Source organism: Tupaia chinensis, unplaced genomic scaffold (assembly GCF_000334495.1).
Source record: "Tupaia chinensis unplaced genomic scaffold, TupChi_1.0 Scaffold000044_1, whole genome shotgun sequence".
Classification (NCBI taxonomy): domain Eukaryota; kingdom Metazoa; phylum Chordata; class Mammalia; order Scandentia; family Tupaiidae; genus Tupaia; species Tupaia belangeri.
Window position 1 is genome coordinate 2,798,824 of NW_006159500.1, and position 22,217 is coordinate 2,821,040.

Sequence of the window (22,217 nt, forward strand, 5' to 3'; positions counted from 1 at the left end):
CAGACAGAGAGAGACAGAGAGACAGAAAGCGAGAAATCACCCCCCAGGGGGGATGGTCACACTGCAATCCCTTCTCCTCCATTCTCTCGGGATCTTGGGCACGCACGCACACGCGCCCAGCGTGAGTTTTAAGCCACTGGGTCCAGGACACAAACTGCGGTCGACTACGTGGGAGTCCAGCGACATAGCCATTACGCTAACTACTGGTTCCCAGGCCCCATTATTCTTTAAACACTTAAGTCAGAGCATGTCGTTCTTCTGCCAATCATTTCATTCTTAACAGAAGTCAAAGTTTGACCTTGCTTTTTCTCTACCTGTCCCACTTGCTCGCTTACTTTCTTTTAGTCATAATGTAATCTTTGTGGTCTCTAGAACCTTCCCCAAAATACTCCCACCTCAAAGCCGTGGTACCTTTTTGATCCCTGTGCCTGGAATGACCTTCCCCACATTCCTTCACTCTTCTATAGATGGCGGATTAAATGTCATTTTATTAGTGAGGCCAACCTAACTACCCTTTACAAAATGCTAACCATCTTCTACCATAAACTCTGTACATTTGTATTTATTTAAATAGTCTAGAAAATTCCTGGAACAGAGAGGGTTTATGAATATTTGCTGAGTGACTAAATGAACGTACATGCTGACGTGGCTCCCTTCCTGAGCCAAACATCTATACAATAGCCAGAATGAGTCCTCTAAAGTACATTTTGTTTGATTCTGACACTCACCGAATTAAAAATCTTCCATGACTCATTGCCATTGGGATAATGTCCAAGCGACTTGGTGTAGAATGCAATACCAATCAGGATCAGCCTTGTCTCTCACCTCTGCTACACATACTCCTGCAAGTTTCCAGATGTGTCATCTTCTCTGCATTTTCATGCATTTGCACATTCTGTTCCCTTTACTTGGCATTTCTCCCCTCCCATTCTTCAGCTGGTTAACTCTTTGTGTTTCCAGGGATTTCCAATTTCAATGGAGCCATCCATTCATCAGTTTATTTGACTAATAGATATTTTCCGAGTACTTACCACATGTTAGGCACTATCCAGAGTACTTCTGTAGCATCCAGAGCCTACTTAGACTGTAGCAGTCCTGTGAGTGTATTGCAGCTATTTACTTTTCTGGATCACTTCTGAGCACTGTGAGAGCCAGGGCCCTTTCATTCATTTTTTATATTCCTAGCACATGGTATTTGACAAGTAACAGCAGTCACATAAAATAGCATTGGTGCTGTGCATGTTAGTCAAATAACACCAAAATTCTTGTTTGTAAATTTCAAATAAACATCAGTGATCAGTCCCTAAATGACACATATAGCATACCTATTATTAATTAACAGCCATAAATTAAGAGTTTTTTGCTGGTGTGATTCAAGAATTAAGATTTTCCATAAGTATTATGCATTCTTATTATTTAAGTACTTAGATTTCTTTTCTTTTTTTTTTTTTTTTGGTCAGATAGAGTCAAAGAAGATAAAAATATCACTGCCCTCCCTCCCCCCCCAGTAAAGTGTGGTCACACTACAATCCTTTTTGCTCCATTTCTCCATCCTGTTGAGATTTTGGGTATGAATGCACAGGTACCACACATGTTTTTCAAGCTTTTTTTTTTTTTTTTTTGGAGAGGTTTTTGCCATAGGGTGTGTGCGCTCACCAGAAATACAGAGACAGAGACAGAGAGACAGAAAGTGAGAAATCATCTCCCAGGGTGGATGGCCACGTCGCAATCCCTTCTCCTTCATTCTCCTCTCAGGATCTTGGGCACGCACGCACACGCAACCGGCGTGAGTGTAAGCCGCCGGGACTCAAACCGCGGTCGACCACATGGGAGTCCAGCGACATAGCCATTATGCTAACTGCTGGTCCCTCAAGCTTTTGAGGCTGGAATCCCAACTGTCATTAACCATGTAGGATCTAGCTCTTTAACCAAGAGTCTATGGAGCTGGCCCAAGTAATAAAAATATTTAACAATATTTTCTTTATTTAGATTGTAAGCCGCCGGGACTCAAACCGCGGTCGACCACATGGGAGTCCAGCGACATAGCCATTATGCTAACTGCTGGTCCCTCAAGCTTTTGAGGCTGGAATCCCAACTGTCATTAACCATGTAGGATCTAGCTCTTTAACCAAGAGTCTATGGAGCTGGCCCAAGTAATAAAAATATTTAACAATATTTTCTTTATTTAGATTTTTTTAAACTTCAGAATATCACCTTGTAGACTTGAACACTTACACTATATTGGTTTTGTGACTAAATAGACAGATGTCAGATGAGAAACATCATACTATCTTGAAAATGTATTTGCTATTAATGTTATCTGGATATAATTATAGACAATACTAACAGTCGAAGATACAGTCATACACTGGTATCGATGTTCTTCTATTGCAGTTTATCATCAAAGTCTAAGTAAGGAAGGGTAATGTTTTACTAATCATATTATCTATGACTAACTTCCTTGTTTACAGACCTGTGGAAATTATATTTGAAGAGCTGCATATAAACATCTGATCTCTTTAATAATTCCATTTGTAAATTATTTAGCATCTGCATCCTGCCGTTATGTAAGGACCATGTAGTTGTGCTAGCTCATTAAAACTGCATTATTTTCGACCTCAGAATTCACCAATGGGATTTTATTATACACACAATGAAATTTTGATTAGGGTTCTGAAACAAGCTTGTCAAAGTAAATACTTGCTATACATATTGATATAAGAGAGCTGAAACACACTCAGCTTTAAAGAGAACAATGATGATGGAGTAAAAAATTACTAAATTAAAAGAAGATTAGTTGTTTGAAATTCCTAAGTAAAAGCATAAAATAACTCTTGAGTCCAAAAACCACTAGTAGGCTGAAAATAACTTATCTATCACTATTTAGAAGCATAGGATCTATTCAAATCACAATCAGATAGAAGTCCTAAAGTTGACTTTATTTTTAATTCTGGTGGAATTCCATGAGCACTTAAAAAAAATATAATACAGAAACAGCTTTTGGAAGCTCTTTAAAAACTGATAAACTGGGACCAGCAGATGGTGTGACATTGCCAACATGTTATATAGCTGGACTTCCACATAGTTGACTGCGGTTCAAGTCCCAGATGTAGCAGATTAAAACTCATGCCAGACGCTTGTGTGTGCATGTCCAAAATCCCAAGAGAAGAATGGAGAAGGGATTGCAGCATGGCCATTACCCCTGGGGGGGTAACTTCTTGCTTTCTGTCTCTCTGTCTGTCTCTGTCTCTCTGGCGAGCACACATGCCCTATAGCAAAAATGTCTCTAAAAAAAAAAAAACCAAAAAGCCCCCAAAAATGATAAATTATTTTCCTTATGAGGAGAGCTGAAAAGCATTGCAATTCTAAGATTGTCAAACCTTTGTTCAAGCAAGTCTCTTCTTTAATAGAATGTTAACATTTGCATACTTTGTGAGTTTTATTTATGAATCTGGAGGTTATTTTGCTCCTTAATATGCTCTGGGAAGTAGTTTGTGCATAAATACCTTGAACTGTAGCACATATCCAGGTTTCAGGGTCAAATCGCGAGTTACTGCAAATCGATCTCCATCTGATTTTCCAAAGACCATGGCGGACGGCGTGGCAGCACAGAAGGTTTCATTTTTAACCATTCCTTCATTAGCCAACATCAACCACACACTCATTTGATTCATAGGATAATCAAAAGCTGGCTTCTCATAAAAGTTCTGATAGAAACAATACAAATAACACCAAGAAAGAAATGTTGAGTTCAGGATATGCTGAGCTCTGTACTATTTGTATTTCTAGGAAAATAAAGAAGACTGTCTAAATTAACTTCTTTTTTTTTTTTCTATTAACTTTTTCTCCTGATGATTTAACAAATAAATTTTTTATGCCACTGTGTATCTATATTGTTTTATAAAAACACTAACAAATTTGCATGATGACTTAGCCAGACTTTGTAGTCTTTTTTTTAATACCTAAATAATTCATGAACTAGTGTCATAGAGAAGTAACAAAAAAATTAAGTAAACCAGCAGTTAGCGTAATGGCTATGTCGCTGGACTCCCATGTAGTCGACTGCGGTTCACGAACCGGACCCAGTGGCTTAAAACTCACACTGGCGCGTGTGCGTGCGTGCCCAAGATCCCGAGAGGAGAATGGAGGAGAAGGGATTGCGGCGTGACCATCCCCCCTGGGGGGTGATTTCTTGCTTTCTGTCTCTATGTCTCTCTCTGTCTGGCGAGTACACATGCCCTATAGCATAAAAAACCTCTCCCAAACAAAAAAAAAAAGTAAAAAAAAAAATTAAGTGTAACCACTTAAATTTACATTCCACATTTAGTGTCAAGCACTAAATCCTTAAGGAAATGTGTTATTTATTCCAGCCACTCTTGGAATTTCTGTTTTTCTGGAGTTGAAGCATGTGAGCAATACCTGGGGTAAAGTTGGGTTGACCACTGGAATGATCTGCTTCTGCTTCTCCGACAGAATGATGATGTCATCCACTGCCCACTGGTCATAGTCCTCCCCGGAGAACACAGGCTGCCACCAGCGGAACCTGGTGCAAGGGGTCTTGGCAGCAGCTGGAAGCTCCAGATAGACAAATCTGCATAAAAGGAAATCATCTGTGATTGGGAATGGAAAAGCTGTGTTCTCCTTAGCAACTGTTGAAATAACAAGGCTATAGTCAAGAGCAAATTTAGCTTTGTTTTATCTCCTGATATTTTTGAAAAGTTTCTAAGTTTGGACAGATCAGACAAGAGTTTTAACAAAAGTAGTTTAGGCTCAGTCATGTGTATTTCATTTGGAAATGTATCTTTTTTTTTTTTTTTTGGAGAGGTATTTTTGCTATAGGGCGTGTACGCTCGCCAGACAGAGACAGAGAGACAGAAAGCGAGAAATCCCCCCCCCCCCCAGGGGGGATGGTCACGCCGCAATTAGCCATTACGCTAACTGCTGGTTCCCTGGAAATGTATCTTTTAAAGAAGAGAAAAAAATATTTCAACTAAGTTCGATTCATTGAACTATATCTTTTGACTATCATAACAAGAGTCATGACTTGTTCAAGAAATATTGAGAAAAACTATTGTTTCATATGTTATATTAAAATAGCACTTTAGGGAACCAGCAGTTAGCGTAATGGCTATGTCGCTGGACTCCCACATAGTCGACCGCGGTTCACGTCCCAGACCCGGTGGCTTAAAACTCACGCCAGGCGCGTGTGCATGCATGCCCAAGATCCCGAGAGGAGAATGGAGGAGAAGGGATTGCGGTGTGGCCATCCCCCCTGGGGGGTGATTTCTCGCTTTCTGTCTCTCTGTCTCTCTCTGTCTGTCTGGCGAGTGCACGCGCCCTATGGCGAAAACCTCTCCAAAAAAAAAAAAAATAGCACTTTAAAATTTTCCAAAGCACAAATGTACAATTAAAATAAATACAAACTGGGACCAGCAGATGGTGTAATGCTTACATCAGCACACTTCCAGGTAGTTCACTGTGGATTGAGTCCCGGAACTGGCGGCTTAAAACTCATGCCAGGCATGTGAGCGTGTGTGCCCAAAATCCCAAGAGAAGAATGGAGGAGAAAGGATTGAAGCATGTCCATTCCCCTCTGCCAGGCAGTGATTTCTAGCTTTCTATCTCTGTCTCTCAGGCAAGTGCACATGCCCTATAGGAAAAATCTCCTTCTAGACCAAATAAATAAATAAATAAATAAATAAATAAATAAATAAATAAATAAATACAAGTTGGGGTCAGCAGAAGGTGTAGTGGTTCCATTGCTAGACTCCCACATGGCCGACCGCAGTTTGCGAACTGGACCTGGTGACTTGAAACTCATGCCAGGCACATGTGCTCAAGATCCCAGGAGGATAATGGAGGAGAAGGAATTGGTGCATTGCCACCTCTCCTGGGGAGATAATTTCTCGCTTTCCCTCTCACATCTTTGTCTCTCTCCCTCTCTCTCTCTGGTGAGCACACGCAGCCCTACTGGTAAAAACTCTAAAAATAAATAAATAAATAAATACAAATTATCTATAATCTACTGCATAGGGTTGGGCTCTGTTAACATTTTGATGTATATCAACACAGTCTATAATCTTTATATAGTGCATTATATACGTATTACACGTATAATTTGATATCCCAATCGCAGTTCAAGTCCTGGACTCAATGGCTTGAAGATCACACTGGACGTGTGTGCCCAAAATCCCAGGAGGACAATGGAGAAGAAGGGACTGCAGTGTACAATCTCCCCAGGTGGTGTCTCACATTCCCTTTCACCGTTTCTCTCTGGTGAGCACAAGTACTTTATGAGAAAAAAAAAAGCTATATTTGCCAGCTTGTATTTCCATATATAAAGTTCCTCCAAAACACCGTTATGATTTTGATTGGAATTACATTAAATATAAATGAAGAGATGTCTTCCTATCATACTACTCAGTTTTTCTGTCCAGAAATGTTGTATTATTTTCCATTTATTAATTTTTTTATATAACCGTGAAGGAAGTTTTATAGTTTTCTTCACAGACATCCTCAGGATTGTTAAAGCTATTTCTTATATTTATTTATGTACTTGCCATCATGAATGGGGTCTTTCCCTGTATTTTCAATTCAGAGAGTTTTTTTTTTTTTTCTTTTACCATTTTAGTGTCTAAGAACTCTAAGAATCTGGTGAAATTTTCCGACTTTCTATAAAAATTTTCCTAAATGAAGTATTTCGTGTAGTATTTGAGTCAGTTCACATACTTCTTGAGTGCAAGTTAATGACTTCTGTCAACACTAAGTATTTTTGGAATTTGAGGACACCACTAAATTTTTTTGTGTGTCTACATAGTTATCTAGTCATTTTCCTGAACTCTCAAAATTTCAGATTAATAATTAGATTATTTTTTTACTTTTTATTATTTTTTATTTTTGAAAACTTTTAAGGTTTTTGCACATGTGCTTGCCAGAGAGAGACGAAGACAATGAGAAGGAAAGGGCGAAACCACTCCCTAGTGGGGATGGCCATACCACAATCCTTTCTCCTCCATTCTCCTGGGATCTTGGGCACTCATGCACATGCACATGCACCTGGTGTGATTATTAAGCCATAAGATCCGGGATACAGGTTGCAGTCAGCTATGTGGGAGTTCAACATCTTATCCACCATGCCACTTACTGGCCCTTATTTGAGTTATTTTAAATTGTTTAAGATGGTTTGGCACCATTATCAATTCCCTTTACTGTACTGCACCCTAGGGCATTTCACTAGGCTCCAATCTCCTAGCCGCCATTCCTGACTTTCTCCCTGGATGCTTGTCTCTTGTTTCATCCAGTTGTCTTTTTTTCTGGTTTCTCCTCTCACCAACGTCTCTTAGGAAAAAATTTCTTTTCATTGTTATACCTGCATGTCTACTTTAATGACCTTTATGTCACCTTTAATGACAACATTTTAAAACAATGAATGTATAAATATTCAATAAAAAATAGATTTAAGTAGTATGTTTAAAATACATTCACTCTGTAAGAATCCAATCTATACATTCTTAAGCTATATATCTTTCTCAATAAAACAAGACTTAGTTATAAAATGCAAAAGAGGGACAAAGTTAATATTAATAAGTCAAAGATGAATGATTTGTGGTCAACATATAAAATTTGTTTTTGCATTACAGTGAAAATATAGAGATTTTAAAAAAGGAATTCTCTCTCTCTTTTAAAAAAATTGTTAGAGGGCATGTACGTTCACTGGAGAGGGAGCTACGTATAATTTGATATCCCAATCGCAGTTCAAGTCCTGGACCCAATGGCTTGAAGATCACCGTGGACGTGCGTGTCCAAAATCCCAGGAGGAGAATGGAGAAGAAGGGACTGCAGTGTGCAATCTCCCCAGGTGGTGATTTCTCACGTTCCCTTTCACTGTTTCTCTCTGGTGAGCACAAGTACTTTATGAGAAAAAAAAAAAGCTATATTTGCCAGCTTGTATTTCCAGATATAAAGTTCCTCCAAAACACCGGGAAAGTGAGAAAGCACTCTGCACATGGATGGTGTGACAGAATCCCTTCTCCTACATTTCTTCTTTTGGGATTTTGAGTACCTATGCACGTGTATCCTGTGTGTTTTTCAAGCCATGGGGTTGGAATGTAAACTGTTAAGTTGGTCATGTGGAATCCAGCTACCTCAATCACCACACCACTGGTTAGCCCTAAAAAGAGCTCTCTAGAAACAATGTCCTTGAGTAAATTTTAGTGAAACTTATAGCATAAAATACAAAGTATAAATATATAATTTCAAAATATTGCATAATTGCAAAAGAACTAAACATATAGAGATCCACTGATTGCCTGGTATAGGTATTACTAATAAACATGAATCATTTTTCCCAAATTCTTCAATAGTCATTGCCTAAGACATTATATTACATATATTCCCCATCTATCCAAATAAAGACAGGGATAGGCCAGCATAAGATTTCAGAAAGTCTGAGCTCCACAGACAGACTCACTGATACATTGTCTAGGACCATCCCTGGAGGCACCCAAGTGAAAAATTAGACCTAACAGTGAGACATATTTTGTGTGTATATTAGAAACAAATTTGCAGATAGGAAAATGAGCGTGAAACAATTCTCTATCACATCTTTTCTTTAGAAAAACAATTTGCAATCATCTTGTTTTTATTCTAGTCACAGTTTTGTAAAAATCTTTAAACATTCAAACATGAACACAAATGTTTTCAACCCAGCCACGTCAATGAAATAACTCTTTTTATGTTGAGCCATCATTCATGTGAAATACTTATAAGTTTGTCTATTTTTTTTTTTTTTGCAGCAGTTAACATTTTAGAAACATATCTGCAGTAATATCGTCTTTGGCATTCTGGGAAACCACCAGAGACCCATCAGGTGGGTGGTTACCTGGGTTTGCTGAAGTCTGAGAAGTACATCTCTGCCAGCAGGTGCCACTGGATGCCCCCGTTGTTGCTATACTGAAGGAGGACGCCCTCCTCTCTGCTGTCAGGCTTGTTGCACGCAGCACTTTCTCCGCCTATCTGGATGTAGAACTGGACGAAGTCCACCCAAGAAGTATCCAGATCCCAGCTCACCAATTGTCTTTTCCCAGCCTTTCCAAATGGCAGAAAAATTATACGTTCAGTTAGATTTCCAAAACATAGAAAAATAATAGATTCAATCATTTCCCCAATTGTCTTGTCTTAGTCATTCCAAGGGCAGAAATATCAGAGATGCAATCATCTTGGAGCTCTTTGGCATTTTGCTGTCCCAAATTCACATGAGCATCCTAGTGCTGTGTGGAGGTAGTTTTATCCCCACTTATTGTCGAGAGGAGCATTAGGCCAGTTCGTTGTCTCTACTCTGGCAACAGTTAATTGTTCCTGAATATGTTTGCTTAATCTCTTCATCATTGATTCCCAGATTGGTTATGAGACCCTTGGGAATTGCTCATTTTAACAAAGAGTACTTGAAAGATTTTTAAAAAAATAAAGAAAAATTAATTTTAATTAAATTACTTGCAATTCTTGCTTTGTAAATTGCCTTCGGATAGAGCAATAAAGATGTAAGACCATCTACTTTGAAATCAGTTGGAGCTGAGTTTGAATCTCAGTCTGTTCTCACTGTTCATTAGCTGTGTGATCTTTCTGAACTTTTATTTTCCTCAAAGGTACAACATAGGTAATAATACTTTCCTCTCAGGGAGCTGTGACAATTAGATGAACCTGCCTAGCACATGGCATGCCTTCCTGAGGGAATATCCTCTCACAGACATGCCCCGATATTTCTCTTCCACAGGAATTAAAGCGAAACAAGCAAGTCAGAAACTTCTTGAAAAAAGAAAGAGTACTTGTGTCTGTCTTTCTGTCGGTCTGCCCCCTCCTTCTCTCTCTCTCAAACAGAGAGGTTGGGAAGGATCATTTAAACCCATGTTTGCAATCACCAAATGGCCTTTTTTTGTGTCTTAAAAGTGTTAAAAACATCCTTAATCTAGTTACTTCTTTCTTTGCTTAGTGTATCCCCTGCGTGTTACAATACTGTCCTGAGATGTGAGATACAGATGGACAAGGTCTGTCATCCTTCCTGTTGATGTAAATGGTGTCATGCTAATGGGACTGAAGAGGGGTTTGCTTAAAATATTCTTCCACCTAATGGATTCTGCCCAAGCTAAGTCATGGACATCTTGAACTGGTCTTAGACAGCTCTCAGGGAGTTTAATTAATAGTCAGGAAGAAAAACTGAGATACTACATAGAGTATACAGACAAATACCCCTCTGACTTGTAATTTAAACCCTACTCTAATCCACTAACTTAATTAAGAAAGGCTTTAAGTTATTAGAAATCACAGGAGAAAACACTGTAGAGTGTGCTGCTACTAATAGATCTAAAGTCAATTAAAAGATTTCAAAATAAATGAGAGTACTAGCAAAATGAGAATTGAAGTTTTTTTTTTCATAAATTCAGGTTTTTCCTAGTTTTATTTTTTAATTTGTTATTTACAAGTTAACTTTGAGACATGAATTTTTCCTTTGGAACTCTCAATTTTAAGTATATGTTTGCAGAAATCTTATAATGAGTACACATTTTTAATTTGCTATATGTGATTTTAATATTTTTTCTTATTGATCTGAAATACTATAAGTGACAAACACCTCAGAGATCCATGATTTTCAAGCATCGGGATCATTACAGAAAGAATGATTTTTAGACGGAAAACTACTTAGCAGGTTAATTCCAAACCAGGAAACTCTCATGAAGGACTTGGCATGTGGAAATGGGCCAGAAGGATAAAGTTCTAAGGAGGAGCAGGGGGGGGGGGGGGCGGGCGTGGTGGAAGAATAATGAAAATCCAATTATCACAATTAGCTGGTTGGAATGATTGTTCTATTGTGAAATTCACATAGTAGTGTGGTTTTTCCAGGAGACCATGGTGTTAGTCTATAGAGATTTTGAAAGAATGTTTTGTGGGATTTTTGTAAATGGTGGAAGATAACAACGAATGCTTAGTTTGGCACTGAAAGTGTTTTCTCTTAGATAATAGCACCTTAAATGCTGAAAACTGTTTTAAAGGAAGAAAAAAAAATGAAAGTTTGGAAGTGGTTTGTGGTAACATTTTTGTAGAAATTTAGAATTTGATGTAAACATGTATCTTGAAGTTTTTCTATTACACTATGATCGATGTATTCATGTGCGTATTTGTAGACGTGAATGTGTGTTGGAATGATAGGTTAAGTATCTTCTCATTCTTGGAGTATGGAAAATGTCCCACAACTCCCCCTCCCATTTTCAGTTAAAACAGTTTGCTGTTTAAGGATTTAGCTAAAATAAAACAAGTTGTAACAGATAATACTTTCAGAATCTAGAACATTTATTATAAAACCTCTAAAATATTTCATGAATCTTCATCTTTTGTCTCCCATTAAAGTCTTCTTTAATCAAAATGCCACAAGGAAACAAAGAATTCTATTATATATACTTAAAAATAAGCACTTCTTCAGAATCTTTTGTTGGTTTCCACTTTCCTATCTTAAATTTACTCATTTATTCATCCTTTCCTTTCTTCAACAAGTAAACCAGGCAGAAAATTCTGTGTTATAAAACGAATGTGAAAGGAGTTCACAGAGACAGCAATGGCAACTGAGGGCTACAGACCAAGTCTGATTCCTTGTTGAAATCTATTCGATCATATGATGATCTATTAATGTTTCTAGTTAATTTAGTTTCAAGAGTATTTATTGATATGTAAATGCCTAAAACATAGCCTGGATGTCTGATCTGAAAGCCTTATCAAGACTTGGCTCAGTCAGTGGGATTTTTTTTTTTTGCTTTCTGCCAGGGTACTGTGAGGATAAAAATAAAAATATGATCTATGGCCATATAAATAACAGAAGACTTCTAAGGGAAGAGAGTACAGTTTGCCAAAGCTCCAGAAGGCTTCCTGAAGCAGCAGCATCTGAGCAGAATGCGGAAAGTTTCCTGTGAATGCGAAGAAGATGGAAGGCATAATGGCAAGCAGTGGTCTGAGCAAAGGTGGAGAAACTGGCAAATCTTGAATGAGGAGGAGAGCTTCCTGGCTGAAAAAAAGGGCTCATGTTTGGAAGATGAATATAAGTTACATAATTAAGATAGTACTGGACACCATCCTGAGCATTTGTGAGAGGAGAGGGTAAAGAAAGAATTATGTTTTTAGATAAATTTACCTAGGGTGATATGAAAATGGGCCAAGGAATCCTTCCTTTGGCTTGATACCCCTTCTGCACCTGAGTATGCCTGCTGGTGGGGCTGCCAAACTGTCTGTCCCACCTCTCTGCCCAACTGGTGAGTTCTGCCAATCATAGTACACTACTTCTCCCTCCACACTGTGATTGGCCAGTTGGAAATCTTCCCTGGTTCCAACGGAACTGCTTTAGAAAACTCTTTTCTAGGGTTCCACTCTCACAGTGACAGCTGACCTGAAAATATTGCACTCTGAAGGAGAATGTTCCGTGGGCATTTGAGTTTGTGGTTCCAGATATCTCTGAGGGCAATTCCATCCAGGCTCTCCTTGTGTTTGATCACATGAATCAGATTCCCCCACCTCTAGTTTGCTGAAGATATTTTCTCTCATTTAGAATTGATGGTAGATAGGAATGATATATCAGAAAAAAAATAAAAATGACCTTGAGATGTTTTGACAAAAGCTTAGGGAGAAAATTGAATTGGCACAATTGCAGTCACCAAATTGAGCCGGAAAAGATTCATTTCATCTACATAAGAGCCCTGATGAGGTAGATACTCAATATCCCCACTTTACAGGAAAGGAATATAATTTTACTTTTGTAATGATGCTTTTAAGTTAGTAGCAGGACATATATATGGAAATATTCAATAGTACTGACTTGAAATTTACTCTCATAAGACATCATTATGATAGCCAACACTTACTGGGCTCTTCTATGTACCCACCACTATTCCTTATTCTTACCTGCATTAACTCCATCCTCCAGACATTCAACTTTATAGCCTGAAAATTGAGATACTGACAGATGCAATAACTTTGCAACGTAAACTGATTAATGATTTTTGGAGCCCAGATACACCCAGGGATCTGACTCCAGAAATGATCTTGAATTAAATGGGAAAAAAAATAGCTACATACTTAGAACTCTTATATGTTTAAAATATCTGTGTGTGCATGTGCATGTACATAAGACACATTTATTGGGATGTTTGAGTACATATTGGTGAACAATAACAGTCCTATTTTAAGATTGATGCTTATAGGAAGCACAACTTCCCACTTCTGCACAATTATGCAGTGTATACAAATTCAAACAATACACTATATTTATTACTATTGTCTCTAACAATAATTGTTGGGACCTTCAACATGAACGGATAGAAAATATTGTTAATTGGAATCCAGCTCTGATTTTTCTCTACCTTGTTTACTTGCTGATTCTTTGTTCTGCACCTGCATGAAAACAAAACCTCTACCTATTTTTGCATTTGCATAAATTACCTTGTCTTGGATTTCTGCCCAAACAGATTCTGCAACATATCAGCCCTATGGTATATCACCCACACATGTCTCCTTACTACATTGTCAGTTGTTTCAGAATGGGTGGCTATATCCCTGCTAGAAAGAAGTGGTATTAATCAATGCATGTTTCAAAAAGAGCTGTAATAATTAGGTTGGAGACTGGATCTTTTCCTCCCTTCAGTCCCATCGAAGACTAAATAAGGAGATAAAGTGGTGGAAAGGGGAGAAAATGTCCTGCCTAGATTGCAGTGAGGGAGGAAAGGGAGGTGGTTGCCTTTTATCATCCCTAAGTCATACAGGTTGGGGAGTATTCCAAGAGAATCAGCCTTAGAGATACTAACTGGCACCCATATCCATAGTTGGTGTCTACCAATCTGCACACTTAATCTGGTGCTACCACATGGGAGGCTGAACAGTGCAAGAAAAACTTTTATGTGGAATTTACATCAGCAGACACAATGAGCAGCCACCAAACTGAGCTGGAAAAGACTCATTTTATCTACATAAGAACCCTGATGAGGTAGATGCTCAATATCCCCACTTTACAGATGAGGAAACTACATCATAAGGAGGTTAAATAATATGCCCAAAGTCACAGAGCTGGAAGGTGGCAGAATCAGATGAAATGTGAAGCCTGCCTCCAGATGCTGTCCTTAACCTGTAAACGACACCACTCCCACCCTCCACATACTCTCCAGCCCCAGGTCTGCACACTCACACACCCTCCTAAGGTAAGGATGAGAAAAAAACAATAAGCTTCTCCTCTCAAAGACTCTCAAGACACAAACCCAGCTGACCTTGAAAGAAAGAAAAGTAATGGGATTTAAATCATGTATAACAGGTGCAGGAATTGTAAACTGACTTAACCTGAATTTGTAGTAACCAAGAGCAATCATAAAACTACAAGGGTCTTCCAAGATAGAGTTAAGGGATAAAATTTTGACAAAGCTCAGTCAAAAGCAAGGGACATGGGAAACAACAAAACCATTTCATATTTGTACCTTCTGAGTTCAGACTGCCTCGTGAACCCATCACATATTAAACCAGCCATTGCCTTGATGACTTACTCCAGCTCTTAGCCGTACCTTATTGAAGTACAGAGATGATCCAGAAGAGATGACACCACACCCTTGTTCTGGTTTTACAATTTCGCCTCCAATAACTTCTTGCCAGTCTGACTCCCAACCATTCTGGTTCTCAAAATCAGACATGATTGTTGAAGGAAGTGCAGCTTCTGGGTGGCATTCTGTACCTTGGTATCCCTGGTCACACCTGTGAGAGAGCAGGACTGAGTAATCAAGTCATAGGTTCACCTGTTAATGCAGCAGACTCCTGCTCTAAACCAGTGCCTACGTCTTACTTTTGCTCAGATCATTCTATTCGCACTAGATTTTTCTCTAAAGCATTTTTCTCTGTATTTGTGATAGTAACAACCTTCAGTTTTCCACACCCCCAAAATGAGCAGAATTCTTTCTTGAAAGAAATAATGCTATCATGGTAAAATTTAGGTATCAAGTAATAATGAAGAAGGGCATCGGTATGTGTGCTTATGAGTGTGTGTGCGTGGGGGGGAGGGACAGCAGGATGTTCTTGTAGACTTAAAAAGTCACACGTAAATGTTTGTTTGCTTAACTCACGTGTAACTTTGCCCACATTTTATAATTCCTCCTTCTGATTAAATCATGTCTCTAAGTATTCAAATCTGCTCCTTTCTCATTCTCATTAGTGATAATCACCACCTCCCTCTGTATGCAACCTTGAACTTGTGGTGCAGCTGCGTAGGAATGCATACAGTCACGTTTGACTAATGCTTTAATACTGCTGGGAGAAGTGGAAGCAATAGCAAGGCTCTTTTAATAAACTCTGAACTTTAAACCCATGTGGTCTTGTCTTGAGATCAGATGTTGAGGTTTAGAATATATGGTCTTATACTTACTTTCATGTAATGGGATATTTTACATTTAAAATAAGAAGAGAAAGAGTGATGTTCTTTTGGCTATTTCACTATCCATCAGTCTGTTTACACCTTCAGTCTCTGATGAAGACTGCTGCAGTATGCTTTATAGACACAAATCCTGAGAAACGGAGTCAATCCCACTTTCTGGCACATGTTACCTGCACATGCCATGGTCACACGAGCCATGCCCATTGCACATATTAGGACACTGTTGCCCAATGTAAATGCTGTCTAAAGCCCACTCGTCCTGGGCTGTGTAATAGCTCTGACTCCAGCGGAAGCGAGTGGCACTGGACCTAAAAAGGTATAGTAATAAAAACAATTCAGCCAACATGCAGTGGTGGTACAACGAATGTCAGGGTGCAAAATCTTTCACGCAGCTTTTATTTAGTTGCCCATCACTTTTCTTTAATTCCCACTCTGTTGCTATGCAGTGCAACAATTCTACCCTGAAAGTTAAAAAGAAATCTGCCTGTATTGGATATACTTTAATCTTAATTCATTTGAGATATTTTATAGAAAAACAAAATACTGAATTTTATTTTTATTGTTGTAGTTATGTAGAGATTTTTTAATAGAAAAAGAAAAGTAATAAAAAAGAATATTTAGGGACCAGCAGATGTCATAATGGTAAAGTTACTGGACTCCCACATAGTCAACTGTGGTTTAAGTCCCAGACCCAGTGGCTTAAAACTCACACTGGGGGTGTTGGTGTGCATGCCCAAAATCCCAAGAGGAGAATAAAGGAGAAGGTATAGTGGTGTGGCCATCCCCTGCGGGGTGATTTCTCATTTTCTGTCTCTCTGCCTCTTTCCATCTCTCTGGTGAGCACATGCACTCTGTAGCAAAAATCTCTCTAAAAAAGAAAGAATATTTAAAGGGTATTAAATATTAAGAGGTATCTTTATATAAGACACGTGAAATTGAGTTTGTCTTTCACAAGATATTTTACCTAGAGTAGTACCTTTTCTAAAATAAACACATTAGCAGTTACAGGAAGGTTTTCGGTTAGCACTCATAAAACAAAAGTTTGCTAGGGGATATTATTTTGGGGTTGAGAAGACATACCATAATGTACTATATTACAAGTAAGATGATCTGGATGCTAAATTTTCCTTCCTTCTTTCTTTTTTAAAAATTATTTATTTATTTAATTTTATTTATGACTTTTATTCTTCAATTTTACCAGATAGAGAAAGAAGGAGAGTGAGAAAGCAAGCCCCAGGTCTGAGATTCGAACCACTGTTAGCCTTGTGGGAGTCCAGTGCCCTAACCACCACACCACCTACTGGCCCCTAAATTCTGCTTATTTCTGAAACACTAACTTGCTTGAGTTTGATAGACGAGCTTACATTAAGAGAAAAAAAAGAGTTAAATGATCCATTACAGGTAGAGAGACCTGTAGGACCATGTGGGACCTTATTCATTGAAATCAGATAGTAAGTCTAGAGAAGAGGATATTAGGGGGGTAAAGTCAAGAAGGCTTCCATTCTTGACTACTATAAAATATTCTTTTAAAATTATAGTGCATTTTTCACCTGTAGGAACTTTCAGGGATCTGAGATTAGTTCTTCTAGTCAAAGTGCAAACAAAACCAAACCAAAAAAAGAATTATTGTGCATGCTCAGTTCCATTGATTAAAATTTCCCCGAGCACACTGTACAGATACACTTGATCTTAATGACTCTGAATGATCCATTAAACTCTAAAGCATCAATTACCTACATATTAAGTACTCCCTAAGTACATAACAGACTGTTAAAATCCAGACTAAGCCTTTACTGTTTATTTTACCAATGGTCTGTAGCTAATATGTTGCATTTTATTCCTAATGGGATAATTCTAGGATACCCTGAGGTACATCTAGGAGACACAGGTTTGCTGCATATCAGTGTGAAGAGGCAGACAATGACACGAACGTTCCACCTCTTCTATGGTAATAGACTTATATTTGTAATCAAACAACCATCACAATTTTCACGGTCCCATTAATAAATGGTTCTTGGAAAAACATACTAGATACATTATCTTAGAGCACAGAGCCTTCCAAAAAGGAAAGAAAGAAGCTCACATACCACCGTCATCATGAAAGGAGAGCTGACTTGCTCTTTTCCTTTAAGATGAATTAGAATCCAAGTCCAGACCGGGGCTATGGTGAGTAGTCTGTGAGCTCTTTTGGGGACAGGGAAATCTTGTGTCTCAATAGTTTGCACAGGAACAGAATAAAGTAGGTGCTCAAAAAAGAAGTGCTAAAAAAATGAGTCAATGAGTGGATGAACGCGTCAGAAAAGGGCAGCCCACTTTTGACATTTATAGGTAATGGAGTGAAGAATGTACCAAGAGTCCTGGCACAGGACAAGACCCTCAAGACCCTAGTCCTGCAATTTGTCAGCTATGTGACCTTTAGTGAGAAATTTAAGCCTTGAGGGCCCTTTAGTTCCTCACCTCTCAAATAAAGGGTTTAGGCAAACTGATTTCTAAGATCCCTTCCAGCTCTCAAATGTGATTTCTCTGGTGGTGTATTGACTAAGGTGACAGTTTATTTTCTTTATAACTACCTGCCTATGCAAAATCTATGGCATACATTATTTTGAAGTTTTGTTATTTGAAACGTTAAAATGTAGGTGGGGTTTTCAGAAACCTGTCCTAGTTTTTCCATTTTATTTACTATGTTTCTAAGTAGTCAAATGCAGATACATTCAAAATTATTTTTCTAAGTAAATCAACCCTCCCATGCATCTCATGCACTTGGAAAGATATTTCCTTAAGATAAAAAGCTTAAAGTGGACTATTCTGGTTAAGATTACAACCCACAGTTTCTTATGCTGATGTTAATTAAAAGTTAGGGGAAAAAAGTCTGAATATTGGCTTCAGTTTTAGTGAGAAAAAAAAATGAGTTGTGTGAGCAATCTCCAGCTGGTCACATGTGGGGAGACAAGGTGTGATCTCACTGATTTGCAGCTGCGTGGTTGCTAAATATCACCCTCAATACAAATACTAAATTTGCCAATTCTCTCTTTCTTGTAAAATTTTGGAAAACAATCTTGTGCACTTTGGATTGAATTTGAAAGTGAAAGACTGCTGAGTGGATGATGAAATGAAGTTGACCTGGCTTTAAAATCCAAACTGTATGAATTCCCAAAAGCAACACAATTTGAGTTTTTATTTGATTTTTTTCCCACCCGTATAAACTTGAAGACCGAAATAAAATAGCACTGAGTCATCTCTTGATAGTTAGATGACCTGAGGAGAAAGGTAAATGAAGGCTGACTCAGCTGTATTTTCCACCTTCTGAGTTACTGTAATTACGTTTACCCAATTATTCTGAAACTCATTCAGTTATTGGGTGTTGATTTGTTTATCAAGTCAGCACTGACAGCCGTTTGGGTCTCATTAGGTCCTGTTCTTATGTCAATGTCTCTCATAAAAGCAAAATTAATTTTCATTGGGCAACAAATGTTCAGTTCATATACAATAGAATCTCTCTGAGCAGGTGTATACATCAGATATTTCCACTCTAAGTTGTCCTACCTACTGTATTTTTTCCACAGATAACAGATCTTAGATAATACAGGGAGCACATTTGCTTTTATGCCTTCAGTTTATAGTTGCATATGTTTTAATTGAAATAGCGGAACACAGATTTGGCCCCCAAAGAAATACTCTTTCAAACTAAAGTACATTTCCTTTTCCCAATGCTTGAGAAAAACGTATTTGCAAAAGTTATAATGAACAGAAAAAAAAAAAGTTCGTTGTGACAAGAGAGACAAGAAGAATAAATGCACCTAGGGCAGAGTTTTTAAGCATTATGGATCCAAAAACAATGACAATAATCAGTTAAACACTATATTTTTTGAAGTGTAGCAATGATGTTTAGTTTACATATCAGTTAGTAGGAATGCTAAAATAAATATCCTACTGAGTTGTCTGCTTTTGAAAAATATTTTTACTTTCTTTTCCCAGAGTCTTGACAGAAAAGTAAAATTAAATTATTTGTTACATGTACTTTAAGGTAAATAGCCAGGGGAATAACCTAGAGGGGCTTTTTTTCCTGTTATTAAAAATTGTTGCTTTGTAATAAAATATCTCTCTTTAATTTATTGAGACATGTTGAATTAAATTCTATTTAATCTCTCAGCATTTAATAAACACATCTATTATGTGGTAGGCACTGTGTTAGAACTATAATAAAACATTTAAGGGTCAATATACTTCCTCTCAAGGGTCCAATTAAAACTGATGACAATTAACCTTTTCTTTTTTTTGGAGAGGTTTTTGCTATAGGGTGCATGCGCTTGCTAGAAAGACAGAGAGAGAGAGAAAGAAAGCAAGAAATCACCCCCCGAGAGGTGCAATCCCTTCTCTTCTATTCTCCTCTCAGGCATGAGTTTAAGCCACTGGGTCTGGAACTTGAACCACAGTCGACTTCATGGGGAATCCAGTGATATAGCCATTACATCAAATGCTGGCTCTAAGAATTAATCATTTCTGACTATACTTAAACTTTTAATTTGGTGGTGCTATTTTTTTTCTTTATCTTTTTTTTTTTTGGAGAGGTTTTTGCTATAGGGCATGTGCATTTGCCAGAAAGACAGAGAGAGACAGACAGATAGAAAGCAAGGGGACATGGCTATGCCGCAATCCCTTCTCCTCCTTTCTCCTCTGGGGATCTTGGTCACACACGCACACACACCCAGCGTCAGTTTCTTTCTTTCTTTCTTTCTTTTTTTGAGAGGTTTTCGCTATAGGGCGCGTGCACTCGCCAGACAGACAAAGAGAGACAGAGAGACAGAAAGTGAGAAATCATCCCCCGGGGGGGATGGCCACACCACAATCCCTTCTCCTCCGTTCTCCTCTCAGGATCTTGGGCACGCACGCACACGCGCCTGGCATGAGTTTAAGCCACGGGGTCCGTGACTTGAACCGTAGTCAACTATGTGGGAGTCCAGCGACATAGCTATTATGCTAACTGCTGGTCCTGGTGGTGCTATTTTTTGAGCTAAGAAATAACAATGCAACATACAATTAGAGGTAAAATAACTGGCAAAGATTTTTTCTGATAAGAATATTATTTCTTGGATATTGCTCAAAGTACATAGGAATAAAAGTGCATAACATTCTTAGGGATAAAAAGACAACTCTAAAATATACTATCAATATTATCTCATCATCATAATTTTGAAATTACATGCCATATGTCAATGAGTAAAAATTAATGATTTTTAGATAATGAGGGAATTATACTTCATGGTGAACTAATGAACAAAAAACCCTCAGTAGTTTTACACCTAGTGTTGATTTGTATAAACTTGATATATATATTTGGAATAATAAAATGTAATATAAACTTGATACATATATATATTTGGAATAATATAATACTCGTTTATCTTATGTTTTTTCTTCTTTAAAAATCATAGGATCTTAAAAGTTCAGGTCTGTGAAGGACATTTAAGATCATCTAATCAAACCTTTTCATTATTCTGTAAGGAACAGGTCTTGAAGAGGTTGTGAATGGTTCTATTCATGTGGTTAATCAATCACTGGAAGAACTATACTGAGAGCTCAGGCTCTCTGATTTCTAGTCCAAAAGCTCTACTTTTGGGCAAACCATCCTGTCCAAATTATTATATTGTTTTGAGAGTGATCAATCTAATGTGAAACAATATAATACTTGAGAAAAAAATTAGGTCCTCAGGAAAGTTATGATGCATTTTTGCATAGAAAAACATAGGACATACATCATGACTTTCCCAATGACCTAGTATTATGCTTTTCTTTTTTACATGATCATATATTTATTTTAAAATTTTTATTAATATTTTTATTACTATTCTTTTAGTTTTGCTATAGGGTGAGTGAGCTTGAGAGGGAGCTAGAAAGAAAGTGAGAAATCATCTGTTGGGGGTGAAGGCAGATAGCCATGCCATAATCCCTTCTCTACCCTCTTCTTGGGATTTTGGGCATGGACACACATGTCCTCAGCATGTTTTTCAAGTCACTGAGTCTGGGATTCATTTGTCTTAACCTCCATGCCACTTGGCTTGCCCATCAAATATCTAATTTTAGTTTTAGTTTACTGAAATCTCTGTTTCCTGGGGGATAATTTTTATTGTTACTGAAAGAATGTGAACAGAAAAAATAGTGTATATTAAATTTTTGTTTTGTATATTAAGTAGGACACTGCAGTAAAAAAAAATCCTTGTAGTCCAAACTACTCAATACAGAATTTTCTAGATTCCTATCATTCCTATCATTCCCTTTTGCAATGCCCAACATGAAGGAGGAAGATCATTGAGTTCTGCCATAAAAATAAAAACTTGGAGGCAAGAAGGGAGGTCAGAAGAAGTGAGGACAGTTGGAAACCAGTTTCATATATTTCATGAGCTCTATTTTCAATTTTTTTATGAGGAAAAAATTGTATAAAGGTTTGGCCACTATGTTTAACTCTTCTTCATGCTAGTAGAGACAGTATAAGTTAAAGTGACAGCTATATTTAAAAACGTTCTCTCTTACCAAGTTTTCTGGGGGAGAAGTACTATGACTCTTCTCCACTGTGTGAACTCACTGGCATGGTAAATACTTGCTGATGTAAACTCCTGACAACTTGGCATACTTGGAAGGCATTCCTAAAAGACAGGCAGGCAAAAATCAAACTCAGCTTCTATTACTTACAGGGGCAAATATATACTCACTCGCCATAAATGAAAAATACCTTAGAGGGATCTAATGTCATAATCGTAATCATTTGTGATATGGATTC

The 22,217-nt window shown here is 37.8% G+C and overlaps 1 protein-coding gene across 1 annotated transcript in view; it reads right to left on the bottom strand.

Annotated features, from left to right (window-relative positions):
- The window catches only part of RELN (reelin), a 375,213-nt gene that overhangs the window by 116,693 nt on the left and 236,303 nt on the right, over positions 1–22,217 (bottom strand). Inside the window, exons 20-25 of the mRNA XM_006140794.3 lie at positions 21,971–22,083; positions 15,613–15,750; positions 14,583–14,769; positions 8,882–9,087; positions 4,420–4,591; positions 3,507–3,707 (exon numbers count right to left, since the gene is read on the bottom strand). Of these exons, the coding sequence (XP_006140856.1) occupies positions 3,507–3,707; positions 4,420–4,591; positions 8,882–9,087; positions 14,583–14,769; positions 15,613–15,750; positions 21,971–22,083 (1,017 nt within the window). The remainder of the gene's footprint in view (positions 1–3,506; positions 3,708–4,419; positions 4,592–8,881; positions 9,088–14,582; positions 14,770–15,612; positions 15,751–21,970; positions 22,084–22,217) is intronic.